The 23487-nt window shown below is 35.9% G+C and overlaps 2 protein-coding genes across 3 annotated transcripts in view; one reads left to right on the forward strand and one right to left on the reverse strand.

Annotated features, from left to right (window-relative positions):
• The window catches only part of LOC129721878 (uncharacterized), a 375832-nt gene that overhangs the window by 57644 nt on the left and 294701 nt on the right, over positions 1 to 23487 (forward strand). The window lies entirely within an intron of this gene.
• LOC129721880 (pupal cuticle protein 36a-like) lies at positions 7924 to 21888 on the reverse strand. Its single transcript, XM_055674966.1, has 4 exons — positions 21679 to 21888; positions 21152 to 21600; positions 9341 to 9553; positions 7924 to 9283 (listed from the first exon to the last, which is right to left on the reverse strand). The coding sequence occupies exons 1-4, from the start codon at positions 21691 to 21693 to the stop codon at positions 8926 to 8928; spliced, it is 1035 nt and encodes a 344-aa protein (XP_055530941.1). The 5' UTR covers positions 21694 to 21888; the 3' UTR covers positions 7924 to 8925.

The raw sequence follows: 23487 nt of genomic DNA on the forward strand, positions 1-23487 counted from the left end.
TAAGTACAACGATACACTGTGCCCCAGTGCTGAGTCGAGAAAATTTCCAGCTCGAAAAGATCCTCGACCTGATCGGGAATCGAACCCGATATCACAACCGTGTGAGAGAGCTAGCCGCCCGACATCGCTAACCAGAGAACCACGGAGACCAATGTTATCATTCTGATTGAATTTCGACCACCGATATTTTGTTAAATAGATGAAAAAACAATATTTTACCATAGTTATAATAATAATAAGTCCATTCAGAACATTTGGATCATAGACATACATTTGAAGTAGGAATAGTTTCGTATTGAAATCCTGTTTTCTACGTTTGTTCTCCACCATAATTTTAGTTATGGTTTCTTTATTCTATACTCAGAAAAGTCGTGTGTATAAATACTCGAATTACTGGTAGAATAGACACTACTAGTCCAAACTGCATTTTTCATGGCAGTTTTTGGTATCGTAGAGTACATTCTAAAAACACAAACACGATGATTAATCATTTAAACTTTACCAACAGCAGCAGCTTCAAAATCCTTCCTCTTACAATATCCATCAATTGCACTACAAGCCAATCACCCATTTCTTGATATCTATTTATTGACGGTTCATTACTCTCGTTTTATTTATGATTTCAGACTTTCCCATTTCTTCCCCGACTAAGATCCCCTTCTAGAGCAATGAGTTTAAAAAAAATCTCGTGCAGAAGAACGATATCCGACGGAATATAATTTATTTTAACGAATCCTTTCACGTGACTGCAATTCAAATTCAACCCAACTTCTAATTAAATTGATCTGCTTCATTCAAATGAGCCCTTCACAATGAATCATTTCTCGGAGGTTTTTGTACACTCTGCCTGCCGCCATCTGTGCATCGTTGTCTGCTTGCAACTCGGAGCAATTTCCGCCAGTTCCGCTTTTTTTCCTTCTATCAGTAAACCAGAAACTAAAGAAACAAATGAGACGTCCGAAAGCGAAAGCAAAAAAGTGACATTACGTTTGGACTATTAATAAGCGGGCTTTCATCAGCCAGTATCTGAAATTCGACATAAAATAATATATGTATTTTCCAACTAGTAAATGTACTGTCAAGAATTTTCATTCAACGATAGAGTCACGAATCATCGTATCATCTGTACAAATTTTAATATTTCGAGGTGGCCATCCAACCGGCATAAAGTTCTCCAACGGGCGAAAGATACGTTTCAGATTGAAATGTTCCTCACTTGGGCAACCTATAAAATATTTATACGATGTCGGATAAGTTATGATATATATTTAGTATGTATTGCTTTTATTTTTTTTATGCGAAATATAATTTTTGGACGAACTTTGTGTATAATAAACATAAAGTCGAGTTGCTTTTATAATTGTTAGACAATTGAGTTCTTACTAGAATATGTTTATCTTTTTCCCAAGCACATATAACATATACCTGATTAATATGCCACATATTTAACTCAAAGAGGTTCAAAATAAATGACAGTCAATATAAAATTCTACGCTGAATCCATTAAAAACATTGTAAAGCTCATTCAGAGCTAAATATATAAAGCAAGTCCATGGGGAATATGCATTAGGTACTAAAAGTGTCGGCCGCATATTTTCTTCTATTCACCTAGTGCTTCACTTTGCAAACTGCTATTTCGACTATGCAATTCTGAATTGTATACCTCCAAGGGGCTATTGTATTAATGCACAAAAACGTCATATACGAGTGTTGCAGGAAACACGACAGAAAATTGGCGGAGCATTGCGAAGAAAAACGTGTAAAACGGTCATGTTCTCGCCATTTAATACGATGACGCCATAGAAGGGACGTGAACATTTTCTCTGTCCTCGTTAACAAAGCAAATAAACGAAATTCATGCTGTGTATGGCCATTTGGAGGAAAGTGAGTCGACCAATCTGGCTGGTTATGGGAAATAATTCGGGAGAAAGCATTGTAGCGAGAGCAATTAAACCGCTTTTCTTTACGGTCTTTGTATTACAATGCACCACCAGAATGAATACGACTGTGACGAACATTTGCCTTTGACGTGGAGCTTTTAACACATTTTAAAGTCAGGCCATGGAGCTTTTACCAGTCAGAAATGAGCCATTGTACTCGTAATAATTAGAACTGAATTTAAAAGTGAAAATTGCATGATTGTTTACACAGGAAATAATAATGGCATTTATAATGCTAGATATTTTCAAAAGAATATAACTAAATAGTGGAAATACATTTTTTGTTGTTAATATTGACGAAGGACTATGTTCTACAGAAGGTACAGATGCAAAATTAAAATATTAAAATACATTAAAATGTGATCACCGAAAAAGAGGTCAGATTTTAAATGTTTATATCTCAGTATAATGAGTATAATGTCTGCGATTGGGTTTCCGGAATACATGTTAGTTTCGTTCAGATAGTTTAGATAGCTTATCATGGTTCAAATAGTTTAAAATAGTTTAGATAGTTCAGTATAGGATTGTTCTCAGGTAAAATAATCTGGACGTACGCAAAACTTAATTGACTATTTTTTATTTGAATGAAACTATTGAACACTTGCATTTGGTTTAGCGAACTGAGTATTTTCCACTCTGGTGAAAGATCTTTTAGGCTCAACAACTATAGGTTCAGCACATTCAAGTAACGTTTGAAATATCCATATCCGTACACACACACACACACACACATATATATATATATATATATATATATATATATATATATATATATATATATATATATATATATATATATATATATATATATATATATATATATATATATATATATATATATATATATATATATATATATATATATATATATATATATATATATATATATATATATATATATATATATATATATGTCGCAGTGATATACGTACTGAGAAATAATAGTATGGAATTTATTGATGTAAGTAGGTAATGATATACGATGGAATCCGAACGAAAACGATTTTTTCCACACTGTTACACTTCTTTGAGATTTAAATTGTAAACCAGCCAGGCTCTGGCAAGATATATTGTAATTGAAAACTAACTTCTGCACATTTTAATAATCGTTGTATACGATTTCGGCTTGATTGAAAAACATTTACGATAATTTTCATACATTTATTTACTAACCATTCCTTTACAAAGAATCCAGGTGCGGTGTTTATTGCGAAATTAATAATAAGGTTCATAAAAAGATAATACAGCTGAAAAAGCGGTATTTCTGTCTGACGAAAAAAACAACTTGTAAGTTTTCAAACAGTTAAATCAAAATATAACTTCAATGCAAAGTAATATGTTTTTGCTACTTCTCATGGACAAGAACCATGCGATGCAATAGATGGCACATTAACATAAATAATCTGAATTTTTACTTATTACTTAAAAACAATAACAAAAAGTTTTCCCTTTTGTTACAAATTTGTTTCTCAAGAAGTCATCCCGAGTAACAATTTAAGTCGTATTGCATTCTTTTAGCGGTTTTCATGACCAATTTCGCAAAACTGCTTTTAAAACCAGAAATACTATCAGAACCTTCTGATAACCGCTATAAGTTGGATTTACTACAGCCAGGTGGTTTACCCTTGCCAAGCTTATCGAAGCAATCATAAGAATGGCAATAAAACTGCTTTAAAACCACATGGAAAGAGTACCGCATACTATAAGCAGCTGGCATTACCTCTTTAAGAGCGCAATAAGTTTGGTTTCATTATTGCGCTCTGTTACTTGCCACAATAAGTCCAATTCAACTTTTCATTGCTTGACAGCAACCGTAATAAGTTGATTTGTTGTGCCGTTCCCGCACACACATCAGAACATCACGCCACTTTTTTCATAAGATAATCTCTCGTCGCGGGAGAAATGTTTCACATGTGTTGGTTATCATCGTGCAATCGATTTTATTTGACGGTGATATTGTAGAAAGATAAGGAATAAAGAGAGGTTTTTGGTAGGTTTTGTAGCTCTCAAGCATATGCGCATGAAATTTTGTCGTGCATTTTGAGAACATAGGCGCTTTAAATTTATTTATAGTACGGGCTTACAAAAATGATCTCATTGTTAGCAGAAATGAATTGGATTGTTTCAGCTCAGTTTTGCAGAAAAAAATCTACCCGTGTTCTTCAATACAGAGATAGATCAAAATCAACTTTGGATGTTCAATTTATTTGTTAGTCAGACGACGAACCGATTTTCGTTTCAAGATCATAAAAAGGTTCAAAAATATCAATATGGCGCGGTTGGTAATTAGTTGGTATCAATCGTAGCCGCAAAAAGCCTAGTTCAATGATATATATGTTGTAAGGTGCGGCAAAGGTTGGATGCCTGTATTATTAGAGAAAAATATGGTAAATACCTGGGTCCTAAACAACTTTATTTTTATGAAAAATCTGACATCACACTGACGATAATGAGGAATCAACGAGCTTTAGTATAAATAGAGAGGTGCACGAAAGATGCAACGATACATACTTTGTTGAATTGAATATTGAATATATTTCGAAATTTATCAATAGTGTTTTGCCCCTACCCTATTTTTAAGGACGCATAATTTAACGACATAGGAAATTATTTTCAACCGAAACAAGACAAACTGACGATAAAATTTAAAAAAAAACTACCGAACAGTACTAAGTTTGCTGTGTTACTTTATTAGATTTTTGACGTTCTACGTCATCAATGTTCACAAATGCGCTGCATCTTGCTGCTCTAAAGCATTTTACACACATCTTACGGAGACTGCGACAGAATTCTGCATCACACTAAACCAACTAAGCCGCTTTTGTCTCACCTGTATGTATGTCATTGCCTGCATATACCGTGCTGGATCGAAACCCGTACAGTATCGAAATCCGTACACCTGGATGTTTTTCTTCAGTTTTATGTATTATATAAATGAAAATTCATATGATAGTTACATGTACATATCCGTCGAGCTGTTGCCCTTCTGTTAAATTAAACTATGCGCCAGTAGGCCATGAAATAAAAATATTGAAAATAAAAAATCAATCGTGTCTCGGCTTCAGTTGTCATTTTGTTGTATCGTTAGAGATTTTACTAAGGAAACGTTCTTCAGATAAAAACGATTTCCAAGTGGGATATAAGTGTTTTAATCTGTGAATCTTTTTGAAATTGATAAAAAAGGTAAGTCTTTGTCATTTTCGAGCTGTACATTGTCTGGTAAATAGTGTTAATTGTATTTATTCAACAAAAACTGTGCCGCACGGATTTTGATTTTTGTTATTTGCTTGAATCGAAATCCGTACAGCGTGTGTATCATGCATATATTGTTGAACTTTCTTCTTGTTTTCAGCATATAATGGAAGAAAACAAGTATAAATATACGGCAAATAATTTCGAACGAGCTGTGACTGAGTTGCACAGAGGAAAGTCGTACCGGGAAGCTTTGAGAGGTTCCGGCGTTCCGGTTACTACGAAACGCTACGAAAATTGCACTATTTCAGCTGATATGAAAAATTCGTAAACCGTGTGAAACATTAAAAAACCAATTGATCCTCAAAATATATTTATTCGTTAATTTAAAGATAAATTATAAATAAAATATGTTCATTTTTGTACTTCTATAACGATATGGATTTTGATTTATTGTTGTATGGACTTTGATCCAGTCTATATCGCGTGTGTGCGGATTTCGATTCAAAAGTGTACGGGTTTTGATTCATACAAAAAACTGTGTACGGATTTAGATTCAAAACATGTTCTATTTAAACATGATTTTTTCAAGTTTCGTAGTGATTTTAATCATTTTGCTTGAAAATAGTGATAAAACACAAGTAGACCTATAAGTAAACATGTCAGTTTAAAGCAATATGTAATTTCTTGATTTTATATTGACCGTCGAAGATTATCATGTGCTTAGGTGTACGGATTTCGATCTAGCACGGTATTTGTTTACAAGTTTGACAGGTTAAAACTGGGCACTTATCACAATTTTATGAAATATTTTTCATAGCCAACTAGTAGTTTTTGCCTTTCTCCTAGAAAGGTATAGCAATCACTGGAAAAACCAAAGGTATAAAAGTGGTCCCAATGGCCGAATGTCATATACCACTCGACCTCTTTCGACGAACTGAGCATTTTCTGTATGTATGTATGTATGTGTGTATGTGTGTGTGTGTGTGTGTGTGTGTGTGTGTGTGTGTGTGTGTGTGTGTGTGTGTGTGTATGTGTGTGTGTGTGTGTGTGTGTGTGTGTGTGTGTGTGCAACTTTTTTTTCTCACTCACTTTTCTCAGAGATGGCTGGACCGATTTTCATAAAATAAATTGCAAATGAAAGGTCTGGTTGCCCCATAGGTTGCTATTGAATTTCATTGTAATTGGATTTTTAGTTTAGAGGTTTTGTATCAAAATGTAAAAATCACGAAACATCAATATCTCAGAAACCACACAACCGATTTCAATAACTGGTTGCAAATGATCGGGCTGTCTCCAAAACCCTTAACTTTTAAATTTCGTTATGATTGAACATATGGTTCAAAAGTTATGTAAAGAAAAGTTATCCTGAGGTTGTTTAAGCTCACTCATTTTTCTCAGTGATGGCTGAACCGATTTTCTCAAAATTAGTGTCAAATGAAAGGTCTAGTTGCCCCATAGGTTGCTATTGAATTTCACTGCAATCGGATTGTAACTTTGTCCGTTGTAAATAAAAATGTGAAATCACATAATGAAAATAAACATATTGACCTTCTCTTAACGATCACTGGCTAATTAAAAGGTAGAAAAGTGATCCAAATGGCCGAATGTCATATACTACTCGACTCAGTTCGACGAATCGAGCATTTTCTGCATGTATGCATGCATAGGTGTATATGTGAGTGTGAGTATGGGTGTGTACGTGTTTATGTGCACCCTTAACTACTAAAAACCCTTATTTTTTGAATTTTATGAAGATTGAACATGTGGTTCAGAAGTTATGGAAAGAAACGTGTTCTGGAGACTATTTAATCTCACTCATGTTTCTCAGAGATGGCTGAACCGATTTTCATAAAATCAGTGTCATATAGAAAGTCTTGTTGCCCATAAGACCCTATTGATTTGTTTTGCAAACAGATTATTACTTTGCCTGTTATTTAAAAAAATGTGAAATCCAGCTATGAAAAGTAACATATTCCGAAGACTACTTGGACTCACTCACTTTTCTCAAAAATGGTCGAACCGATTTCCACAAAATTATTGTAAAATGAAAAGTCTAGCAGCTTCATAACACCCTATTGAATTTTGCTGTAATCGGACTGTAACTTCGTCTGTAATGTATCGAAATGTGAAAATCACGAAACTTTATTATCTTAGAAACTACACAACCGATTTGAACAATATTGATATTAGATGAACGGGCTAGTTAAGGGTTAACTGATGAATTATGATTGAACACGTGGTTTTAAAGTTTGGCTGCCCTATACGTTCCCTTTTCATTTGATTGTAATCAAACTTAAGCAACCGTTATGTATTAAATTGTTAAAACAACGAAAGTCTATTATCTCAAGTATTACACGACTAATTCGAACATAACTAGTGTCATACAAACGAGTCATCTCTCAAATTTACAAATAACAAACTTCATAACAATTTAATATGTGGTACAAAAGTTTTAGAAAGAAAAGAAATTCAAAGACTATTTAAAACTATACCTGCTTTGATCAATATATGTGGTCTCAACATAATTTGAATGTGGTATCGTACTATTTGAACGTTCCCGCTATCGCTCTTTATTAAATTGTTCGAAATTAAGAGTCATTCCTTTCATTTCGCTATGTCTTGAGCACTAACATTACGTCAAATTTCATATTTTATACTTTAATTACAACATCAATATTTTAGAACCCAAAGAGTGAATATTCCTTTATTGGATTTAAGCAATCATGTAAACCTATTTTTACAAATAATAAGTTTGAATGAGAAAGGCTGAGTCTGACCGCTAGGTGGATTAATTTAGGTTTTTAGATTATGAATGACCGCAATAAAACTGGTTTCTGTGTTGTATGACAGCAAGCTGGAGTGCTTAAAATGTGCTGTGATAAAATCGTTAGAAAACCAAGTAGCTATAGAATTGTTACTTGGAAAGTCGAGTCTAGTAAAAGCACATACCGTCATATATTTTGCACATGCAACGAAATTACGACTAACAGATAAATGTCGTTACAACTACACGCAACATTTTTACTTGTCACTAAGCAACTACGAAAAATTCGCCTACGAAAGTAACAAACTTATAACTTAAGAGGCAATAACATTTATCACCAATTAGGTAGGAACAAATATTGTCATAAATTTTGCTAACATGTGCAGTTTCTTCTATCTCTTATTAATCCGGTGTTCGTTAGAGTGCCAATGAGTTATATAAGTTTATAGTTCAAATCGGCTAAAACTCCTTCCTCAAACGAAAATCTTGCACACGTTTATGATGTCTGTTAGTCAATTATTCGAATTTCAAATCAATTAACACTGATGTTTCTACTGCGGTTTATGAAGCAATCAGTCGAAGGAGGGATTTCTTTTCGCGTACATCAATTTCCAGCTGACTCTGCTGGCTACATAATTTTGTATGTTGCAAGCGCTTTATTGTCGGTAAGAGAATTTATGTTACACTTATTACATTCTTATGTGCCGGAACAGAGGTCCATCAGTCCGTACGAATGAAGTAGCGATGATTCTTAGGTAGGTAGGTATACTCGCATTCTTTGTCCCATTGTTCTTTGTACTTTTCTCTGCTCCTCCTCCGCTGATGTGGTTAGACGCGAGGCGGCGTTTTTGCTGTGGGTCATCGCTAATTTATTGTGCCGATAACGCATCATCGCGTTGCAAATTACTCTATTGTGTGCCATGTGTTCCAGTTTTGCAGTTTGGTTTTCTCGATGGTATTCTTTTTGCAGCGTATTTATTCTTCCTTCTTTAGTTTTTCGAGCAGAGTTGTTAAGGGTCGGTAGGCTTAGTACTGATATCCAGAGCTGGGGCTAAAACCTTGCTGTCGATTCGTTGGAGGTAAATACTGGTTGGATGGTGCCGATGGGTAACCTTGAACTGAACTGGCAGTGTTTTGGAATTGCGGCTGCTGAGAAGTCTGGTACTGCGGCTGCTGAGAGGTCTGGTATTGCGGCTGCGGTTGCTGCTGCTGCTGGTGGTGTGGAGCTCCGAACTGCTGGCTACCAGGGCTCTGATACTGAGGCTGAGGAGCACCGTACTGTTGACCTGGTTGCTGCTGGTCGTAGCCTTGGGGTCCCTGATAGGCGGGATTTTTTGGTCGGGCGGCAGCTTCAGCATATAACTTCGCATGAAGGTTGTATGCTCTGTATAAGAGTTAATGAGAAAACGTATACTACAGAGAAATAAAATCAATAACTTACTCTTGAAGCTCCTGTGGTAGCGGGGGAGGTGTAGGCAGGTGATCTCCTACAGGTTGAAATCCGCCCGCATCGGCTTTGTACTGAATGCTGTAAAGTTTGCCATCAGGACCGGTATACGAGTAGCCACCGGTAACAATTTGTTCACCTAGTTCGGGGCCAATCTTGCGGTTGTAACCTTCTTCCTGGTGTTGGATGCCATTACCGGTTGCATAGCTGCGGGAAAGATCGACGGAATGGAATAATAGGATTACGTGCTTGAAGTTTCTTGTGACTAATGAAAGACAGGCTTGAAGTCGTGCGGTTTCGAACGGTTTATTATGTGGGCGGGAAGAACTAAACATCTGATTTATAAGGTAGTGCTCACCGGATGATTATTATCAAATCATTTTAAAATAGAAGTAAATAATTAGCAGCGGCACAATCATCTCGATTGAGTGCAGCGCAAAGTGATGCACGGTTGGTCTAGGTCGAGGTCGTTCTCGGACACAATCATTGTTTTATACTTATGAATGCCGATTTTCTGGTTATACGACATTGCTAGCGGGAATGATTCATTACACCCGAGATTGATGGACTCACGTGTTGAGAATAATAATTAGTCATAAATGTAATGCAAGTATTTATGCGCATTGTGAATTCAATCTTGTTTTTCTTTGGCACGGAACGATTTTTGTTGTCTTTTTTTCAAATTTTCGATACATAATGTCCAATTTTCATGTATTGTTTTCAGATATTATTACATGTAATTCAATGTTTAGAAGTTAATTATTGTCCCTTAATTTCACAAAGATATTGACATTTTCAAGACTTTTACTGTATTTTTCATTTCAAACAGACTGATCAAATCCTATTACAATGAGCTAGAACTATATTGTTTATTAGTTGCAACACAAATTTGTACAAGATTAGTCAACATTGTTGGCAGTTTGACAAACCATCATCACCATATCTCCGTCATAGTGCTGCTGAACAAAATGTAACATTTTTTTTTGTAAGATTTGGACCACTGCGACCATTGTTTTGATCGTTTGTGGTAAAAATGTAAGATACTAATTAAATGATTCGCTGAGTTGAAACGGTGTTTTGGCAAAGTTGTAGATAATAATAAAGCGAAGACAATATGTAGGTACACTGAATATGAGAGAACAGAAGATCGAAAAACAGAAATCCAAGAAAGTCTCCTAACTTCAAAATATTATATGAAAACTACATTCAAAAAGCTTAGTTTTTTAAGATGATGAATTGAAAATTGTTCACTATCATCTGTCAAAATTTTATTCTGGTGAAAGAGAAATAAAAAAGCAATGCACATTTGACTATTCGTGATTATTCGATTTCTTGCAGTAGAACAGTTCAATAGGGTAGAAGCACTGGTTTTGGCCATGATAGAATTAAAATTGATAATTGTGAAAAAGTATCTTAGATTACTCCTAATTCGAAGTCTCCTATTGAACCTGCTGATACTATTCAACAAAACTATTACAAACTTAAGCAAATAAATATGCGTATTTTAGTTTTAATAGCGGAACTAACTATGCTTTCTTCAGGTCACTATACAGCCTAACGTTAAGGTAGTTTGCAAGCTATTTTTCATAGCGCATAACTTTGTTTAAATTTGGCCATGGCTATAACAAATCTTGTTACCAGCATCAGGCACAACTTACTACAGCACATGGATAAAAAAAGTAGACATTTTGGTGTGATTTTTCTCTGCAATATCAAAACTACCTACAGCTTCCAGAAACGTTCATTGATCCATTCTTGGCCACATATTAATGCAACTCCATGATTCATAATCCTGATATTGGCCATATGTAAACAAAACCATGGTAACATATTGATGTTTATGCAAAACATGAAATGTATGGGGTTTTTCGGGCTGATATTTTAATCGCATAAGATATGTGAAACTACAAAACCTGACTATATAATAAATGGCACTTGAGTTACCGCAGTTGATGTTAGCAAATAATACGAAATAGTTTCTATGTGAAAAAGGAAAGAGCGGAAGCTTTTTAATGTAGATCAATGAGAGACGAAAAATTAATATAGGTCAATGATGTGATGTCAGTGTTATTAAACATCCTACTAAGTTTAAACAAATTCTAACTTGAAGTACTTTGCCCTGCTAGTTATGTGTGAATATAATTTCATTATTTAGTTTGATTATTATATATACATGCCCTTTGGTTAGTTCAAAAACGAGGATTTTCTGCTGTTAAAATATATCTATATGATAAAGTCAAAATATAGAGAGCTTCGTAGCCGCAAGGTTACAGAGTCCGCTTTGATAAGCGAGTGGTCGTGGGTTCGAATCTTACTAGAATCAGGCCATTTGGTTGTCAAAGGACTTTAACATGGGTTCATTCTCAGGCTCTCTACTACATACCCTTCCTTCAAGCTGAATTCTATAGTACCCTTGCCGAATTTCATCCTAACAAAAAAGTCCCTCTTATAACAAAACTGTTCTGAGTAATGTATAATAGTTCTCTTCAGGGAATTGTAATTTTGACGCGGTCTTGGCTGGAGGAACGAGGTTTCGATACGACTCCTTCCTCTTGACAAAAATATAAGTCCTACTTATAATAAACCTGACCAGAGGTGAAGCATTGAGTGCCTCTTCAGGGAATTGTGATTGTGACGCGGTGTTGTTAGGAGGAACGAGGTTCGATAAGACTTCTTCCTCTTGACAAAATTAGTCCTTCTTATAATAAAACTGATTTTCAGAAATATTTACCCTCTACAGGGAATTATAATTGGCGATATTGGCACGAGGAACGAGGTTTCGATAAGACTCCTTCCTCTTGACATAATAAGTCCCTCTTAGAATAAACCTGGCAAGAGAGGAACGTTAGGTGTAGCCTCAGTTCAGGGAATTGTAATTTGGCGATATTGGTAGGATAGAAAAGAGGCTCGGTATAGTAGAGCAGTAAGCTTGAAATGTAAGGGTAAACTCTCACACACAAGCACGGATATAAATAAAAAAAAAAGCGTATCATTCACTTCAATAGTGATACTGCCAATAATATGAAGTGCGGAGTACAGAAAACACCTGGGCAATATCACAATAGATCAAAATGTCTCTGGTCGCAGTGATGAGTCCACACAGAGAAAAAAATAAGTCAAAATATAAAATAAATTCGTGTGACTTCAACTTTTTCGCGAATTGGCCACAATAGGAGACCCAGGGGGCCAATTTAGTAATGCTATGGCCAAAACCGGAGCCAAGAGAAGTTTTTTGATTGGAAATAAGTAAACAATACAACATAATTTGATTATTTAAACTCATTGTTAGTGCAGAATATAGGCGATTTCATCCGATTTCCCCGTTGAAATTATTCAATTACATATTTTTCGAAGGAAGAAGGACAAATATCTCTTATACATAACATACTATGGCCAAAACCGGGCTCTTACCCTACTTGCTGAGTTGTGCGTCTGGAAATTAAAACTTATGCTGCGAAAAATTATTTGTTTCTTTAGATATTCGAAAATTTGGAAATGCTTTTAAATTTTCTTTTACCTTTCATGAGCATCAATTTTTGAAAGATAGTAGTAAACAAGGAAACCTTTATAATTTTTTTAGAGTATATCATTTTTTCTTGATATATACATTTTTTTCCAAATCCACATCCATTTGCGAGTTTGCCGTTCGAATCAAACAAACTGGTTTTCAAATATCTTTGATGTTATTTAGCATCTTCAAATGAAAACTTTTGAAAGGAGGCGCGTGATTTTTTAGGAAAAGTGGTTATTGTCGAATGATATCTAGGTATAGAAGAAAACAACTATATTAGATCGGAGATGATCGGTGTGGACTGAATTGCGAACATTCGTGGAATTGTTATTATTGTTCTTGGATTAATACTATGTCTTTTAACGCACTATTTCTGGCGAAATATGCCCATTTAAATTTAATATTTTAATATTTTAATTCATACAATCTCGCGATATTTGAAAAATCGTCGTGAAAAACCCGTTTAAAAAAGACCTTAATGTGCGTATTAACAATTGGTTTATGAATAACCTCATAATCATAAAATGTCAAAAGTTATTTAATACTTTTTATGATTTGAAAAAGCAAGCAAAGCAAATAGTTCATGAATATCTTCAATAAACCGTGAATCAATGTGTGAAAACCTACTGTAACTTATAGTCATCATAGTCTGATATATAACTTTTATTAAGCTTTAAGGAAAAGTATCAATATGTTGATACGTTTTTAAAGTTATCAAAAAAGCTGGAATATGTCATAACTTTATAAGAAAAACTTCTGGAGATGTGTGATAAACGCCAAAACGTGTGTTTTATACCGTTTTTAAAACGACGTTTTCTAGAAAAATGTAACGAACAAAAGTTACATACAACAAACTTAAATTGAGGTAACTTTTATTCAAAACTTGTTGATACTCGGCCCGCGATGCTGCGCCTCTTAGTTTATAATGATAACCACGTACCTCATAAATGTGCCATAATTTCAAGCAAATATTGATGTTACCATGTTGGATTTATGTATTCTGCCCAAAAGCAGGTTTCCTGGACCATGTTTCTAGGAAGTTCCCATCAAAATACTACATTCGTGAATTCGGGTTTATTTGTTTTGGCCAGGAATAGCTTAAGCATTGTCTTAGTCTTGCTTGTTTCAAGAAGGACTCGTGCAAAAGGACTAGAAAAGGACCAATTGTGATTGGTTAAATAACCGATTTCCGAAACCGAAATCAATAAAAAATAACAATGGTCAACACAAATGCACTCCAAAAGCTCAAACCGGAAAAAAGGAAGGTTTTAGCTATTTAACCATCCCTGTGAATTTTGGTGTCCCTAGCCAAGCCATTACCGTTTTTATCAGAGACTCAAATGAGTTTCATAGTGAACATAACGTTAAACGTTAAAGCGACGAACCCGGCGAGCAATTTCTATACGACACTCTCTCGTAAGTTGACGCGTTTTGGTAATGGCTAGGGGCACCCAAATTTATAGGATTGCTTTTGGTTATAAAACAGGGGTATCTATCCATTAAAATACAATTGTCTCTGTATTTTTTAGGACAAACTTCAAAAGACCTAGTAACAGAAATGTTAGGGCTTATATTTCAGCAGTACCAGTAGAAAAGTATAATTTACCTTTTTTTTAATCAGGATTAAAATCTCGTAATTAAAAATCAAAAGGGTTTTATGCACAATCATGACCGTAAAGTTGACGTAGAACTACGTAAAGCTGTTTGTTACAATGCCTGCATTATTGTATTCGAGAATGATTGCAAGAGTAAAGTTCGAAGCAGAATTCTTTTCAATAATTATATGAACGATATTCGATAAGATTACGATGGTTTCAATATGTTAATATCGAAAACCACCATCTTGAATTTCAAAATGGCGTCTGGAGTCAATTTCCGGGCCCTGGGTGTCCTTTTGGTTTCAAAAATAACTATATTGAGTGGAATTCGGTCATTTTCGGAAACCGGATCCGCCATCCGCCATCTTGGATTTTGAAATAAGTTACAATGTCAACAGTGACAAGCGACAGAATCAGGCCTTTTGTCCAGTTACTCACTTATGTTTTTCCTCAGGCTTCCCATAAATCCTTCCTTCATAATATATTTACATCACCCGAATAAATTTATTTAGGTGCGGTACGCAAATTAAGTAACGCTGAAAATCGCTTTAACATACTAATCAGAACACAGACACAAATCAAAGAAAGACAAACAAACGATGACTTAAAGCCACATCGGACGCTTCGTGTAACCGTAGAAAAGTCACCACGAAAGGGATATTCGTATTCTGGTGCAGTTTTTCATTCGTTGCGTGCCGAACTCCGCTGTGTGTGCTTTACAAGTTCGCTGTTGCCTGAACCAGTATGTTTTCTTTCACGACATCAGTTAGAGTTTCTTACAGTACAGAATTCTTACAGTAGATCACATACAGTATTCTTACAGTAGATCATTAAATTGTCTGTTGAAGGAGGTTGTAGCCAGTGTTGAAAAATTTCTAAACTGGAAAAAGAAAATTATACAGTTATTTCATTCTCTTCTTCAAACTTATATTGAGTGTCACCCGTGTCAATTCTCAGTGAAAATCATGTCAGTGAAATAAATGATATGTCCTCACTTGGGCGTCTTTCATAAATTACGTAAGGACTTTTTCCGAAATTTTCGACTCTCCCTTCCTTCATATTTAGGCTTAGTAAGATTTCGAATTTTCCCCCTTCCTCCCAAAAATCTTATGTAAAATTTTCTGTCTAAGGAAAAAATGTTTTTGAGGAAGAAACATATCTTACATATAGTGTTTTCGTTGTGAATAAGAACAAAACAAGTTAACCTGAAACTAAAAATTAAGTAAACGAAGTAAAGTACATAATCATTCAGCTGAGGTCAATTCACTGCTTTTCCAAGATACAACTGTTAGGTTCTCAGCGAGAAATAATTCTACTGATTGTAATTTTGTATTTAGTTGTGTAAGTTTTTTTTGAAATATTTCTATTATACGTAATATGCTCACGAATCCCCCTGTCAACCTTTCGTAAGCATTCGTAAGAAATTTGGATAGCCCCTTCTTCATATAACCCTTAAGTAATTTGTAAGTGACCCCTATTATCGAAATTATTTGATATAAGCCAATCCATTGCGTAAGATCAATGAAGTAGATAAACATCTACATCCTCAACTACATAAACATTGCTAAAGCAACACAGCGTGTGCGAATCAGCAATATCACTGTTAATTGATTGAAGCAGATCAATTTTCACTTTCAGCTCGCTTGTGTTAAAACAGATATACGTAGTTTTCAGTTTTAACTGTGAATCTATCACTGACAGTGACAATTTGCAACCCTGGTTGTAACGAAGTTTTCAGAACAGCTTCACCTTTGAGACATCAAAACAGTCTAGGCTCATGGTAGTAAACATTGGTTGATCTGTTGGGACGAGGAGATTATGCCAAACTATTTTTGGTACTGATATCAATAGTATCACAGCAGACGGTTGGTGTCTACTCGTAATTGGTTCATTGTTCTTGTTCGTGGAAATTTGACCTTGAAACTTTTCATTCATTTTCGCTGAGCATTGAGGTATAGACTGTTCCGAAAATTATAAATACATCTTCATTCTTGAATAAAACAAAAAATACAGGATTTTTCGGGTCATTTTATTCTGAAATATAGATAATAAGTGTTTTCTTTCCAGTTTCAAATCAAGTTGGGATTATTTTTCGTAGGATACGCGAGTTCTCTAACTTTTCTCTTAACACTACTCATAAGCTTTTGCACAGTGTGTTCTCCGACCATTTTTACCACTTTAAGCCAATCTGTTTTAAATTTTTCAACATTGTCCGCTGGTTTGACATATTTCCTCAGCTTTGCATTGGTCAAAGCCCAAAAAGTTTCAATAGGGCCAATTTCAGGGCAGTTTGGAGGATTCATCTCCTTTGGGACACATGTGACATTATTTGTTTTATTCCACCCTAGTGCATCCTTAGAGTAATGGCAGGAAGCAAGATCGGGCCAAAAGATTGGAGGATTTTTATGCTGCTTAACCATGGGTAACAACCTTTTCTGCAAACACTCTTTCACGTAAATTTTACCATTCATTGTGTCATTCGTAATGAATGGACGAGATATTTTTCCACATTCACAAATGGCCTGCCAAACCATTACCTTCTTGCCGAATTTTTCAGTGTAAATGACTTTCACTGGTCCAGGGACATCCTTTCCCTTCGGTGATGTATAAAATTGCGGTCCTGGCAGAGTCTTATAGTCCAGTTTTATGTAGGTTTCGTCATCCATGATAACACACCCCATGTTTGGTCAGAAGTTTGTCATAAAGCTTCCGAGCTCTCGGTTTCACAGATTCAGCTTGTTTTGGATTTCGTTTTGGCTGCTTCTGCTTCCGACGGGTCTTCAGACCCTTTCTTCCCTTGGCACGCATAACGTTACTCGCCGAGGTTCCAAGCTTTCTCGCCACATCTCGTACGGATGCCGCTTGTAGTATTCCTTAACCTTTTTGTCCATTGTGGGATCAACAGGCCCGGGTTTTCTACCACGTCTTGGGGCATCAGTAAATGTGCACTCTTCACAATACTTCCGCAATGCGGTTTGAACTGCTCCGACACTTATACCTTCTTCTCTGGCTAATTTTCTTTTAGAAAGACCACTCACGGTGCCCCATTTGTGCACAATTCGCTTTCTTTGCTCGGGAGAAAGGCCACGCGTTTTCAAAATTTCGCACTAAATGTTAAAAAAAAATGACAGCATCTGTTTCTTTTGATGTAAACAACAGGACGCAACCAACGTTTGGTTGAATACTGCACGTTAATTGAAATGACGGTTGATCGTAAGTGTATTTATAATTATCGGAACGGTCTATAACATTAGAAACTGACAAATCCCAAAATTGACCATAATTTTATTTATCCAACCATATTGATTATTACCGATAGAGGGCTATCGGTTAGTTATAGCTATATTACCGTTAGTTTTTGCAGTCATGATCGTTTTTGCCCGGAGTTTGGGAAGTGGCAACTATATTGCCACCAACGTTTTTGACATAAATGGTTAGTGGCCACCATTGCTTTAAATTTTTACGATTATTTGTTTTTAGCAAAAAAGTGTATCTGAGTTCTTTTTCGTTTGGTTAGTTCAAACTTCGTTTAGAAGTAGTGCTTAAAAGTTTTGTCATGTCGAAAAAAGCCTGCATGCAAATTTTCTGCTCAATCAACTTTGGGAGCACGTGCCCAAAGCGGTTAAAGTTTCAGTTTTTGATCGATGAAAAAATGCAGGTTTACATGAAATCGTCGATATCGAAAATTGTTTTTGTGATGCCATATGTCTTGGCAATGCATGAACATCGAGATCTGGTTTTATCTAAGAAATCGACATCTGGGACCTAAAATTTTTTGAGCTGGGAAAGTCCCAAAAGGTCGTTTTTTAGAAATTATTTTTTTCGGAATAATACCAGATCTCGACGCTTCATGTATTTCTAAGGCATTTTGCATCAAAAACTTTTTTCAATATCGATAATTTCATGTACTGTGCTTTTCTTAATTAGCCGAGAAAATGAGACTTTGACCGGTTTTAAGTACGTGCTCCCAAAGTCCGATTGAGCTGAAATTTTGCATAGAGGCTTTTTTCGAGAAGACAAATCTGTTGAGCACTACTTCTAAGAGAAATTCGAAAAGTTGATTTTAATTGTCACCCTTTATACAGTTATACAGTAATTATTTCAAATTGCCGCACAAAACAATGAATTCATCATTCAATAGAATCTGAACATAAGTGTACTAATTGCCAATTTGAAACAGGTATTCATACCTGGTTTTAAAACATTTACCATGATATTTTCAGGTTGGCGGTCAATGAAGAATATATTTTTTAAAGTTACAAACCACTTATTTATTTCGTCAAATGAATGTAGACTACATTCAAAATAGATATTTGATTATGAAATAGTGAAATGAAACAATTCTACGGGTGTAAACAACAAAATCGCAATAAACTTTGGAATGACATATTCATGAAAGTCGCATTACAATATAACGGGTCGAAAACGAACCGGTCTAACAGAAAAATCCCAAAATCAAATATCGCTACTGCCATCTAGCGGAAAACATCTGAAATTTGTTTTTATTTCGATGCCTTATGCAACAACGTTAAGTTTAAGCAATAAAATCAAGAAATTTCGGCCAAATATCAGAATTCTTCGATTCCTAAAATAAAAATTGGGTCGAAAACCCCAACGTAGGTCTACGGTTGAATTGAGCAGAAATTTTGCATCAGGTTTTTTTTCGGGGAAACAAAACTTTTCAACCCTACTGCTAACAAATTTTGAAAAGTCAATGCCCTGCTGCTCATAGAGAAAAGTTAAAAATAGATGTAAAGTAATGGCCTGTCAAAAAAAAAAAAAAAAAAAAAACAAGAAACCTGCTAACTCGAAGATTTTAGAAGATTTCGAAAGCTTATTGAATGAACAGATGAACAGTCAGTACACTTTAAACATTCAAGATCGAAATTTGGATAAACAGTTTTCTAAGAAAATAACATGGAATGTGACCTTTTGTCTTTGTACTTTTGAATTAAAGCTCACTTACTTTACTACCATACTTTTTTGTTGCATATTTTTTGTTGAATATTCTCATCGCTCTGGAAATGGTGTGCATCTTAAACGTTTTTGAGTGCAAGCTTATTTAATGATCCAAATGAGTAAGCTGGGTTTTTTGAGCTGGTAAATTTTATGCACATTCAAAGTGATGGATAGAAATCACTGAAAAGTTTGGTCCATTACAAAAAACAGAAAGAATTAACGTGTATGGAAATCGTTCGATGTTTTCTTTACATATTTATTTTTGCAGTCTTATATGACTGCACATATGTCCTGAGAATCGTTTTACATGACAGAAGCAGATTTGTCGTCAAAAGCAATATCAACTGCACTCACTTACCCATGTTACTCAGATTTGATTTGAAATCAAATTCACTAATTTACACATTTTATTTGTATTTTGGTAGTTCTAAACACAGAGAGAAAACAATAAAACCACAATATTAACAAATTTTAAGAAGTTATTTGTAGGAGGAATGATAGGTTAATGCAGTGAAGAAATAAAAAGCCTAAAATTCGATTTTAAAATTTGCTGGCATTCAGCGAAATGAATTTGAGTTGTTTACGTTTGTTTTTGAGTCACGGCAAAAAATTTAGAACTTTAAATATAATGAATTCATAAATGTAGTGGAGTTTTCGATTGCTGAAATGTTCTGTATGTTGGTTGTACTTTAAGCTGAGCAGCCACAAAAAAGTACAACGAAAAATTTCATAAAGCAAAGCCTTGGTGCTACATTTCGATTCGGAATTTGACCTTCTGTTTTTTTATTATACACAGACTTCGCAGCCGACTGTTTAGCGTACAAGACAGTTACGGGGCTAGCGCTACGATCCTACTGACACTAACAGTCTCTTCCGAGCCGAGACTCGAACCTACGACAACTGGCTTGTTAGGCCAGCATCGTACTTCCAGACCATCTGGGAAGTAATAATTTCATACAGTATAAAAAGTCGTTCCAGTTTTTCGTGACTACTTAGTCGAAAGTACCACCAACATACTGGAATGAGTTCAAAGAATATAAATTTTATACAAAAACATATTTTCGTATGGATTTTAGGAATTTTCATAAAATATATTTGTTGTCTACTGGTATTTAGCACATTGTCACTCGCCTCTGCATCGGGAGAGTTATGCATGATTATCCGTCACCGTATCTTTGTAAAATTATATTGAAATTAAGTTTTCTTAATTCTATATTATTGGGTTAAGTTACAAAAAATAACAATTTGCATGTTTATTTTTGAGAAAAATAAACACAATAGACCTATTATGTATTACATAATTTGAATAGAAATCTTTTCTTAAGTTTAGTCATTCTGAGTGTTGAAAATTGAGGTTAAGTCAAATCATCCGTAAATTTTGTATCGAAATACAAGGACTGATGATGAAATACTCAACAAAAGATTGATATCGATGTTCATATTACAGTCCTCAAATTTACTAGTATTTTTCACTATCAATGACCAGAATCGGATTTGTAGCAAAACCACATTCCACTATATTCAATAAAAATCTTCTACGAAGTTATTGCGAAATATGGTTGCTATTCAAGCGTTAATTTCCCTATCATTGGATCAGTCCATAATTAGTGTTGACATAATCTTAACTTTTTTCATACTCACGAAGCAGACCCTTGGCTAAACAATTAGTCACACTTCATCGTTAACCCTTGAACTCCTCTGGTTTTCCCCCAAGCAATAATACACCATCGTACTTACTCGAAACGATAGCTCCCATCGCCGTTGTTTACGTTTTCGTATCGTAGGATTGGAATCGGAGTGGTACGTGGCCCTTGGTATCCTCCTTGGAATCCACCGGCACCGGGTTGACTGCCTCCGAAACCTCCGAAAGGTTGTGGCGAATATAAGGCCCGTTGAGGCTGTTGCTGTGGCTGCTGTTGACTCTGTGGGTCGTATCCGAACTGATTCTGCGCTTGACCACCTCCAAGTGGAGCTACCGACAGATAACCCGGCTGATTGCTGGCTTGACCGGTAGGAGGCAGATACTGGTTTGAGGGAGCCCCACCGAATTGGCCATCCTGACGCGGGGCATTGAGGAAATTTCCATCCCCTTCACCACCACGACTAGCTCCTGGTGGGGCTGGTGCTCCATATAAATTATCCAAACGGGCAGCCAAAACATTCCCTATGAGGGCACACCACAGAATCTAGCATGATTAACATGCGTGAAACAAATTTAAAAAACACAGGTTAATATACATCCGTTGTCGAACAAAAACACTAACCGTTTTTCGTATCATCACTCCCGATCGTTACACGCCCGTCTGCAGTGCAATGTAGATATTCCCGGATTCGTTTGGATCTATTTTTTTTGCACACAAAATTTAGAACTAAATCAATCGCGAGTTTCGGACACTACTCATGAGGATCACTCGGCTGTGCTGAGGATGAAATGATCGAATCAACTAATGCTGGGAAAAGATGAGATGGCTGTTTTATACAAACACACTCTCGGTTCTAAACACCCGGATGACGACTGATCAAAGATTTTGCTCGCTCGATGTTCACCGTAGGCAAAAAGAAGCCCTCTCGGTGGCAAGAGTATTTTACAACCGTTCACCACTCTTCTACAGTGCAGTGCGGCACCGTCGAAGCCAACTTACATGGTACCGACATGGAGCAACCAAATTCTGCGGATCATCACAACGTCACATCGTCGCGCAGCATCATCACAACCGTCATTGACGGCAACCGACGCTGGCATCCGCGACTGTGATAGCAAACTCGCAGGTGACGGCGCGCGTGTGTGATCGCGATCTTCGACCGATCGTCAACGAGCCACGAGGTGGTTCTTGTGCAGGTTTAACTGCGATTGTAGGTGGTGGGTGGTAGGTTGGTTGACTGGATTGGTGTAGATTGATTGGTAATAATAGTGCCTCGCAGCGTCTTAGAAACCATTTGTTCCGGTATGAAGAATAGAGCGGTTGAAAACGGTTTAATGTTGTCGATGATGACGATGATGATTACTTTCATAAATAGTTTGCCGTTAAAAGTGATGCCACTGTCGAATCCTTCTCAGATTGAAAAGGTTTTAATACGGTTGTAGAAATAATAGAGCAGAGCAAAGATTGATCGTGTGCAGAAGAGTTACTTTGAAGACAGGTATTAATGATTTTTTTTTGCGCTGCCAACACTCACTTAGCGTTGATTTTTTGCGGTGTTAATCGGCATTCGGTCATGAATGAAAATTTTAAGGTGCTCCTATTTCCATGTCGTTTAGCTGTTTAGAGTAGTCGAATTAGAAGGGACGGTCGATTCAAGTTTCTGTACTCTTACTAAGAGCGATTTTATTATAACAACGCGTAGGCGATAGGTACAAGAGTCTGATTGATGCGTTACATGTAGAAAATGGAATCAAGAAAAGTGAGACACATATAATTAGGTACCAATCGCGACATCGCAAAAAACACCTCAAGCAACGAATAGCTTTCCAATCAATCAACTGCTGTTCCAAATCAGTTGAGAAATCTAAACGTAGCCATCAAATTAATACCAGATTAACTGGTCAAAGCCGGTGATAGAATTTTCGTTCGTGTTCCCTCCCGCACCTTTGTAGAGGTCCACATCATCCTCTAGTTATGGACTTCTTTGAAATGGAATCATGAAAAGTCAATCAAGTGATTCAATCAGCATTCACGATTGCGACGAAAACGGAAAATCGTTAAATTTTATTACCGGTACTTGTTGCTGTTGATTAGCATTAGTTGCTGGTGGTTAGCATTAGATTGTAATTGTTAAACAAATGTTATCAAAGGACACAAACCATATATTTGACAATCGCCTTGACCAACAATTCGGCTACTGTTACACAAGACAACGAATCACGAAAGTAGTCCTATTGAATCATCCTTCAGCTTCATCGAGACTGGTTCCAGACTAACTGAAGATTTAGTGAGCGGAAGCGGCTGTCAAACGAAAACTACTTGCGATAGACTATCGCCTTTTCTGTACCTACGAAATGACGACGTCATCAATCAACCATTCACGTTCGTTGTAGCGAATTCAAGAGGTTTGTTGTTCGTAGTGTCACGCTT

Source organism: Wyeomyia smithii, chromosome 2 (genome assembly GCF_029784165.1).
Source record: "Wyeomyia smithii strain HCP4-BCI-WySm-NY-G18 chromosome 2, ASM2978416v1, whole genome shotgun sequence".
In the NCBI taxonomy this organism is placed as follows: domain Eukaryota; kingdom Metazoa; phylum Arthropoda; class Insecta; order Diptera; family Culicidae; genus Wyeomyia; species Wyeomyia smithii.